This window comes from Bison bison, unplaced genomic scaffold, assembly GCF_000754665.1.
Source record: "Bison bison bison isolate TAMUID 2011002044 unplaced genomic scaffold, Bison_UMD1.0 scf7180017864518, whole genome shotgun sequence".
NCBI classification, from domain to species: domain Eukaryota; kingdom Metazoa; phylum Chordata; class Mammalia; order Artiodactyla; family Bovidae; genus Bison; species Bison bison.
Window position 1 is genome coordinate 2,982,780 of NW_011495071.1, and position 9,703 is coordinate 2,992,482.

Below are 9,703 nucleotides of genomic sequence, written 5' to 3' on the forward strand. Positions count from 1 at the left end.
CCTCCCAGCATCAGAGTCTTTTCCAATGAGTCAACTCTTCACATGAGGTGGCCAGAGTACTGGAGTTTCAGCTTTAGCATCATTCCTTCCAAAGAACACCCAGGGCTGATCTCCTTCAGAATGGACTGGTTGGATCTCCTTACAGTCCAAGGGACTCTCAAGAGTCTTCTCCAACACCACAGTTCAAAAGCATCAATTCTTCAGCACTCAGCCTTCTTCACAGTCCAACTCTCACATCCATACATGACCACTGGAAAAACCATAGTCTTGACTAGATGGACCTTTGTTGGCAAAGTAACGTCTCTGCTTTTCAATATGCTATCTAGGTTGGTCATAACTTTCCTTCCAAGGAGTGTCTTTTAATTTCATGGCTGCAGTCACCATTGCTAAACTGTAAAGTAGTATCCAAATGTTACTGATTTTTAACAGATCATAATGACTGTGGTAAATAAAAACCTTCTAAATAAGCAAATATAGGGGACAACAGAAACACAAAAAAGACCATTGCTAATGGATTTGCTGGTAACTCTTGCCTGCCCGGGGAGATAGGCTGCCCTAGAATTGCCTCTTGAAGTGGAGACTTAGAGCAGAGGAGTAAATGCTGATCTCAGGATGGAGGCTGGAGATTAGGGCTCTCAGAACACAGGGTGAGACCGCCTCCCACCCGCTGGGGCCCCTCCCACATTGCTTCTGCAATTTGGCAGCAGACTCCCAGCAACCACTTCCCCAGGTGATGATACCACAGTAAATCGTGGCCCATATTTTTTAAGCACTTCCTGCAAAGGAAGCAGACCCTCCAGAAATGAATCTTCATTTGTACTACCCCTCAAAAAATGCTAATAAACTCATGAAAAAAAGTTGTGTTATTGCTAAATGCTAATTGCATTTCCTTGGGTAAGCAACATAAAAAATTCATTGTAGTTTTTAGAAACAAGATGCCAACTGCATTTTAATTGCTAAAGAGGAGAAAGTCAGGAAGAAGCTTAACCAGGAAAATGCTAACTGGGCAGAAACTCAGAAAGACGTCTCCCTAAGCCAGAAAACCCAGTCCTGAAACAAGAGCTGAGGAGAGATAGGTCCTGTGGGCCACCAGACCCTCCCTGAGGGAGCACTGACTCGGTGGCCCTCAGACATGCAACATCAGAGCACCTGGATATCTGGAGCATTCTGTTTGTTGCCAATCATGTCATGTAGATTTAACAAATGTAGTCGCTCAGTCGTGTCCAACTCTTTGTGACCCCATGGACTGTAGCCCTCCAGGCTCCTCTGTTCATGGAATTTTCCAGGCAAGAATACTGGAGTGGATTGCCATTCTCTTCTCCAGGGGATCTTCCCAACCCAAGGACCGAACCTGGGTCTCCTGCATTGGGGCCAGATTCTTTACCTTCGAAGCTACTGGGGAAGTCCTGACAAACGTAAAGAAGTACATAAATAAGCACTAGAGAGAACGAGCTCCAGAGGTTTAAGAAACATGCATGGGAGGAAATTATTCTACTACCACCTTCCCGTGGGCGTGTGAGAGAGAGAAGGCAGGAATGCAACGAGGAGACGGAGACCGTATTTTGCTTTAATACCGGAAGTTCCGGACCAGTTCACAGAACTGTAATTTTAAAACCTCCCCACCATTCCAATGCCGACCAGAGTATTCTTACAGTGGTCTCCTGCCCTACCGCAGCAGAGCCAGCCAGAGCCAAGTGAGAGCAGGGAGCAGGTGAGATCCACAGGGAGTGGAGAGGATCCTGACTCCATGGGCTGAACCTGGGCTGACCCAGTCTTGACCCCATCTGCCCAGGAGCTTCCCAGTCTGGGTCTCTGGGGAGCCACTTCCCCGACCTGAGAGTTGGGAGAAGGCAGGCCCAGGGCAGGCTTGAGCGTCCTCCCAAAGATGTGCACAGGACCACAGAGGGGATGGGGCAGAAGGGCAGGCTCCTCGCTGCCACCGACAGCCTCTTCCTCTCCAGCTGCTCCCCGTGCCCCAGCCCTCTGCTCCCCCATCTTCCCAGCCCTGTCCCAGCTTCTCTCCCGTCCTTGAGGCACTCCGCTGAGACAGACTGGAAATCAGGGCCCACGGAGACAGGCACAGTGGCCTGGAGGCCGGCCGGTGGGTGGTGACTGTCTCCTGTGCACTGAAAAGAGATTCATGCCTCCTGCATCTGGGGCTGCTTCTCCTCCATCTAGTGGACCTGCCAGAGAGCCCAGGAAACATGAAGCTGGTGTGTAGTGAGATGGAGAAAACCAATCAATACGACTGGGGAAGGGAGTCCTGGGCTGAAGGAGAAAGGAGCTGATCCACAGCGTGGTTCCTCCCTCCATGAGCCAAGCAGCTAGCATTTTAATAGATCACTTATTTTATATATAGCTGTGTGTATATGTCCGAAAGAATCTTAAAAAGAGTGAATATATATATCTGTATAACAGATTCACTTTGTTGTACACTTGAAACCAACACATTATTGTAAATAACTATACTCCAAAAACATTTTTTTTAAAACATCACTTAACCACTCAGCTTCTTCATTTACACTTCTGTCAAACAGGACTAGCATATCTGTTTCTCTAGGGTTTTTGTAACGTTTGAATGAGAAGATGGATACATAGGTGTCCTGTAAACTCTACAAAATGTATTATCCACTACCTGCCCTGAGCCCAGCTTTGCAGAAAGACGCACGCCCTGCATTTGTAAAGGACTTTATACAAATCACATGCTCTCGTTCTCTCACTTGCCTCTCCCACTGAAAGGATGAAGTGGAGAGGTTGGCTCAGGACCACACAAAATGAATTAGTTGCTGAAACCAGACTGCTAGATGTTGGGCTCTCTCCCTAGTACAGGGAGGGCAGGCAGGACCAGGGAAGAGTAATGAACATAGATAAATGCATCATAACACTTGGGTCACTCACTCCAAGCCTAGAGCTGGGCAGGCCTTACTTCATGTAATCTTCTCGTATCACAGCATATAAGACAGACTGGATGGTTATAACCAGGACACTGAAGTTTACCAAGCTTAGGAATCTGGGCTACAAACTCGGGTCGATTCTTCCCGAGTGAATGCTTAAACTGATAGAATGGATTCAGCTGTCACAAGCATCACTTCCTCTGAAACCTTCCCCCGCCCCCAGCAGGACCCAGGCCTAAGGGGCGAGAATCACGGTTTCGAGGGTTGGGTCTTTCACAAACTGGTCTTCTCCACTTGCCCCCACTCACCTGCGCTGCCGTGTCCTGAATCCAGTCCAGGAACTCGGCAACCTTGGCGTAGACTCCGGGGTGGCTGGGTTCTGCGCAGCCGTGTCCCCAGCTGACCACCCCCACCAGGCGCCACGTGCCCTCGTCCAGGCACACCAGGGGACCCCCGCTGTCCCCCTGAGGGATCCAGCCACCAGACACAGAGAAGCGGGCAGTTAAGTCCCTTCTGGTGGAGAGGCGCCAGCGTGCTCCCCGCCCCCACCCCAGGCTGGGCGCGCACCCTGCACTCCAAGCCGTCCTGCTTCCAGGATGAATCCTGTCTCGCCTCACCCATCCTTGACCCTCACTGCGCTGCCCACTTGCCTGGGCTCTTCCTCTGCTACCAGAGAAGACGTCAGCCAGGCGCCCAGCCCGCAGCCCCCGCCCCGCACCAGGCCCTCGGCCGCACCTGGCACGCATCCGCCCTCCCGTCGAGATAGCCGGCACACAGCATGCGGGGCGTCAGGGCCCCGCTGTACACGCAAGAGCTGTTGCAGAGCTGGGTGCTGAGCAGAGGGACCACGGAGTCCTGGAGCACGTCGGAGCTGCGGGCTGCAGGGAGGTAGATGGGAGGGTCACAGACGGAGGTGGGAGAGGCAGAGGCGCTAGAGGGCCGACCCCAGGGACATGGAAGCCCAGGACTCTGGCCAGGAGGGTCCATCAGACTTGGAGGGGAGGGGTATGCATCACACATACACCCTGATGCTGAGGCCCTGGCACTCCTGGGAGGCGGGGAGGGAGAAGAAAGGGCCTGGGTTTCAGGGAAAATACCAGTTTGTTCTCCCAGAAGGACCCTGGGGCCCCCATCTAACCGAGGGTGATGCCAGAGGAGAAGGGGGCTTATGCTGCCCTGTGGCCAGGGAGGAGGAGGCCGCGGTGCCTCACTTCTGGGGACAGATTCCTCCCCTCCCACCCCCGACCCCCCCATCCTGTGCACCCAGGGCCCTGGGAGCTGACTCACTGTGGCCGGGGTCAGTGTGGCCCCAGCCAGACACCCAGCACTCCGAGCCCCTCAGAAAATCCCGCTCTTCAGCCGGCAGGCACACGGCGCCCACGGTGTCTGCGGAGAGGCAGTGGTCCTGGGCCCCACTCAGGCTCCCCTTCTCTGCCCCCGAGCCTGGGCGCAAGGACCAAGGCCAGCCAGTCCTCCTTGCCCCTTTCTTCAAACAGTCCTAGTTCCAGCTTCCCGCGTGGTTGTGCGGGCCAGGCTCTGTACCACCTGGGGGTCACCATTCACGCAGAGGACCCTGTGGAAACTGCTGTGTACCTGGCATCCTAGGCTGGGCGGGGTACACGTGATACCCCACCTGGGACCGATGAGGGAAACTCATGCTGGACGCTTGTACCTAGCCTCTCCTAATGAGGACCCTGTTTGGATTTTCCCCAGGGTGTCTAGATCCTCTTGGGACATGGTTCCAAAACCATGGGACCCGTTCTATGGGTGAGCGCGAACCTGATTTTACAGAGTGTATAGGCCTGCCCTTAGATAAACACCACTTCACTGGGAGAAAGTATTTCCTCTTCGTTTCTCTTTCAGCCTCTCTGCAATGAGGAGAGAGACTGTCTGGGCTGCTCTGTGCCTCTCTGGACTTCCATCCTCCCCTTCTAAGCACACAGAGAGCAGCCTGAGTCAGTAGTTCTGCAGAGCACAGTGCCAAGCTGGGACTTGAGCACTGTTTTGCTTCCAGTCTGTACATTTTTGTGGTTGTTATATTCCCTCTAAGTCATAAGGTCTCCAGTCTGGTGGAAGCCTCAAATTTCCCTTTGAGTATATTTAAGTCAATTTAGAAGCATTAGCTGTTGAACAGCAGTGCAGAGAACACTCGTATATGGTAGACTCTGTAAACAGTATACAGCAACATATGTTGCTGGGGATACCCCAACAGGAACCAATGGAAGGGAGGAGTGCTGAGTGTGTATGAGTGTGTGTGTGTGTGGTGTGAGAGTAAGCGTGCACAGGAGTAGGTGTGCCCGTGTACTCATGTGAGCCTTGCACGAGTGTGTGAGGGCATGCACAGGTGTGTGTGCATGCCTGGCACATGCATGCGGAAGAGAGAGCTGGCTTTCGAGGGCAGACACTGTGGAGGAGACGCCCTGCCCAGGAACTGTTTGCCTCCTGAACTGGAAGAGAGTCACTTCCCTCATCTGTACACACCTGCCTCAGCTCCCTGACAGGCTTGTTATGAGGATGGGGAGGTCAAAGGGTTGTTACAAGAATGGGGGGTTGAGTGAAAGGATATTTGGTAAAGTAAGTCTTATTAACCATAACATGGTGCTGCTTATTAACTGTTATCCTATTAACTACACGTGCTGTGTGCTAAGTCGCTTCAGTCGTGTCTGACTCTTTGCAACCCTATGGACTGTAGCCTACCAGGCTCCTCTGTCCATGGGATTCTCTGGGCAAGAATACTGGAGTGGGTAGCCATTCCCTCCTCCAGGGGATATTCCCTACCCAGGAATCAAACCTGTGTCTCTTACATCTCCTGCATTGGCAGGCGGGTTCTTTACTACTAGAGCCACATAAGAAGCCCAGTAACTATATAGTTAACTATTATCCCTCCTAACCCGGCTGGGACCTGGCACCAGCCTGGGAACTGGGTGGAGCAGCCTGCTGGAGATGGAGTCACTGGGAAGTTCTTCTGGGGACCTCGAGGCAAATCCCACCTGCCACCCAGCTATGAAAAGGGCCAGACTCTTTGTCCCCAAAAGAGCATGTGGAAGAGTTGGTGCAATCCAAGGTCCCCAGAGTCCATGACGGTCCCCAAGTGAAGAGACCATTGTAAGATTCACAGCATGGGGGGCTTCTAGGAACCCTCATGGCTCCCACCCTCCACCCCCTCACCGCAGCCTCACCTGAGAAGTGCAGTGGGGTGCGGAGCTGCAGGAGGGCCACGTCATAGTCATGGTTCTGGGCGCTGTACAGAGGGTGGGTGATGATCCGCTGCACCACAGCTCCCTGGTGTGGCCTGACCGTGCTGTGGCTGACCAGCCCCACATGGACCCGCCAGCTGGACAGGCGGGACAGCCTGAAACTGCACACGGAGGCCGCGCTGAGCCCGAGGGAAGGAGGGGCAGGAGACGCTGACATAGGTGAGGTGGCAGGTGGAAGAAGCCACCAGAAAGGCTATTAATGGGGAAGCTATTAGTGGAAGAAGCCACCAGAAAAGCTATCACCGGGCTGCAAGTTCCCAGGACCCAGGCCTTTTTGAATCTACCCCAGCATTTGGTAAGACACTGGGCATGCAGTAGGTGCTTAATAAATGCTCAGGCCCTGATGGATTGAGAAATGAGATGCTATGGTCATCGGCCACTACTGCCTCCCTCCAGTATAACCCCCTCCAGGTTTTGCAGCAGATAAGGAAGAGCCTCATGTGGTATGAGAGCTCTAAGCTGACTCAGCAAGGCTGCGCTCAGCACCGTCTCCCCACTTCCTAGGTGTGGTCTCCCCACTTCCTAGGTGTGATCACAAGGGAGCCACTTCCCCTCTCCTGGCCTTGGCTCCTCGCTATAACATGAGGGTTACACGACCTGCCCTGCCTTCTGTCAAAGAAGATGGGCAGAGAACCCTTCCTTCCTTCCAACCAGTATTAAGTACCTGCTGTATTTCAGGACTGTTCTAGGCCATGGGAACAAGGCAAGGGAAATCCACAAAGGGATTCAGTGATAAACAAGACTCTTGCCTGCCCCCATGGAGCTTCCAATCTGAAGGGGAGGAAGGACATAAAGAATCACATGGAAATGGATTTAACTACAGTGCTGATAAACATCAGTACAGAGGGCTATGAGTGGGAAAGCATTTTAAAACCTTAAAAACCAAATGAAGCCGAAGAACCAATGTTTGTATTATTATTGCCATTCCGGCAGGTCTTGAACAGGGAGAATTTCACAAACACTCCAGGGCCCACTCGCACCGGACGTGGCAGGCAGACAGTTGGACATCTTATACAGAACGTACCAACGGCTGACTTTCAGAAAAGGCCCCAGAGGCGCCCCCCTCCCGTTTTGGGGGGCCCCAGACTTGCCTGTGCGTGCAGTGTGCCGCGGTCACCACCCAGCGTGGGCCCAGAACAGAGGCCCCACATGTGTGCCGGGAGCCCAGGGTCACGCTGGCCTGCCAGGGCCAGCGCCCAGGAGCTGCTGCCTGCCCGCCCACGATCCGGGAAGCCAGGGGCCTGGCCCCACACTCTGCAAACAGAGGAGCACCCGTGAGATGGACACAGAGGTGGCTGTCAGCACGGTGCTGTCTGCCGGGGAGTGTGGACAGCTCCCGTTTATCATTCCTGGTCCTAAGCATGGAGCGGAAAGGCCGTCTCACTAAGGGAGGGACTGTGACTGCATCGTCCATGGAGCCACAGGACCTAAGAAAACGCCTGGGCCATAGGAGAGGTCAAATGGGGGCCTGTCGTGTGGGAAGATGACACGTGAAGATGGCTAGATGACTGGGAAGATGGGAGAAAGGAACTCTACACACTGTCTCCCACTTGGCCCCTAGTTCCTTGCCCTCCTTAGATTCTAGAAGCTGCTGGTCCCCCTTTGGGGTGCTCTGGAAGAAGGGGAGGGGGTGTCAGAGGCCAGGGAGGGGAGTGAGGCAAGGAGGTTGCCTGCCCAGGTCAGCAGCTGGTGGGGAACAGAACAGAGGTGTCCATGGGGCTCTGTTCTGGCAAAACTGTGTCTGCAGGAAGGGCCCGGTGGGTGGGTGGGCAAGACATCCCCCTAGACCCAGGTGAGCCTTCCACTGGGGCTCTTCCACCCAGGGGCATGAGGGAGACCTCCTTCTCCCACCGCCTCCTTCCCAGACCCGTAAGGGGACTCACCGGAACACTTGAGGGAGACGATCTGACCAGAAGCACAGCGGTCCCTGCAAAACAGAGGCAGCGCCAGCAGGGAGCTGGACAGGGGCCCAGCCCAGCCCAACACCCCTCGGGGCCTGGAGGAGGGGGCATTGTTGGGGGACAGCAGACAGGGCCACTCTGTGGCCACAGATGTCTGCTTCCCGCCCCCACCCAAGCCTTCAGACCCCTCCTTGTAGCAGGTCTCTGGGGCAGTAAGCAGGCTCTGCCTGGCCATTCAGGGCGTCGATGTGGGCAGAGCCCAGAATTACAAATGGAGCACTGATGGATGTAAAAATTCAGTAGTTCCCACTGAAGCGCCCGGTACGCTCAGAGTGAATAGGTGAGTGAGTGAACGGACATGGTCCTTCACCTCCTGTTCCAACCCAAGCCGACTCCACTTAATCCAAGCCCTCTGCCCAGCGCTGTGTACTCACAGCCCCCCTCCTCTCCCCTCCTCTTTCTTAGCATAAACCTCCACTCCTTTTGGACCAAAGCTCTCTCCTCTGCTCACCTCTTGCCCCCAGCATCCAACGCCTGGATCCTCGGTTTCTACTGGTTTCCCAAACCCACAGCCCTCTGGCTCTCCTGGCCGAGTCTGTCCACTACTGTTACCTTTGCCTGTTCAGATATCTAAGGCAGGAGCACTGCGTGCCCCTGATGGAGCATGAGGGGGCAGGAGCTGGGCCAGAGGGGCCGAGGTTCAGAGGGGACAGAAACAGTGGCTGCAGAGGTGAGAAGGCTTCAGAGCAGGGTTGAGAGGACTGCTGGAAAGCTTGAGGACGCCCACCCCCAGGATCGGGGGAAGGTCCGTTCCAGAACCCTCTCTTCTCTGGAGAGTCTCTGGGTTCCAAGCAGTCCACTATCTCTCTCCTGAGATACCAGAATCATCCAAATAAAGTGTGGCAGGGGTAAGGGGGACTAGTTTGGGGGCCAGAGCCTGGTTTCAAGACATGGTTTGGCCGATTATCAGTTCTGCAACCTTACACAAGGCCCTTTATCTCACTGAATCTCAGTTTCCCCATCTGTGAAATGGGAATAAGAGTACCATTTCAAATCCTCTGACAATAACACCCAATCCTGCCATTTTTGTGATGGGCAAATAAATTATGTATATAGGCAGAACTCGTATGAAATGAAAAATTCCTCTCTGTCGTCCTATCTTACGCCTCCAGTGTCCTCACCACTAGGCTCCCATGATAGGAAGGTTTTTGTTGGGTTGTTCACGGAAGCGAGGGGCACCATTCAGTCCCACCCCCAAGTCTACCCCGTCCAGAGAAGCCCTACCTAGGCTGCCACACCTCCTCCGGGAAGCCTTCCAGTCTAGGAGAGAGCTGAGCAAACTCCCGGGAACTGTTGAGCCTGACATCAGACAGGTTCACCGCCTTGTGGTGAGTGAGTCTTGATAAGAAAGGGGAATAAAATGGGAAGACATTGGCTTTAAATGGCAATATGAGAGAAGAGGGGTTAGTATAACAGAATGTACAGGAAATACTGCACCAGGGTAATGACTGAGCAAGACTTTGACAATGAATGACTTCTGCTGGGATTTATATTTTGTTGAAAAGCAAGGATGCCCAAAGGAGAGAAACAGGCTGCCATCATGCCCAGAGACGACAAAATGACCTCTTGTCATTTCCTGAGTACCCTGAGG

At 53.8% G+C, this 9,703-nt stretch overlaps 1 protein-coding gene across 1 annotated transcript in view; it reads right to left on the reverse strand.

Annotated features, from left to right (window-relative positions):
• Window positions 1-9,703, reverse strand: part of TMPRSS5 (transmembrane protease, serine 5) — a 116,472-nt gene that overhangs the window by 104,306 nt on the left and 2,463 nt on the right. Inside the window, exons 5-11 of the mRNA XM_010830638.1 lie at window positions 9,337-9,450; window positions 8,035-8,078; window positions 7,243-7,405; window positions 6,074-6,252; window positions 4,182-4,280; window positions 3,630-3,772; window positions 3,203-3,358 (exon numbers count right to left, since the gene is read on the reverse strand). Of these exons, the coding sequence (XP_010828940.1) occupies window positions 3,203-3,358; window positions 3,630-3,772; window positions 4,182-4,280; window positions 6,074-6,252; window positions 7,243-7,405; window positions 8,035-8,078; window positions 9,337-9,450 (898 nt within the window). The remainder of the gene's footprint in view (window positions 1-3,202; window positions 3,359-3,629; window positions 3,773-4,181; window positions 4,281-6,073; window positions 6,253-7,242; window positions 7,406-8,034; window positions 8,079-9,336; window positions 9,451-9,703) is intronic.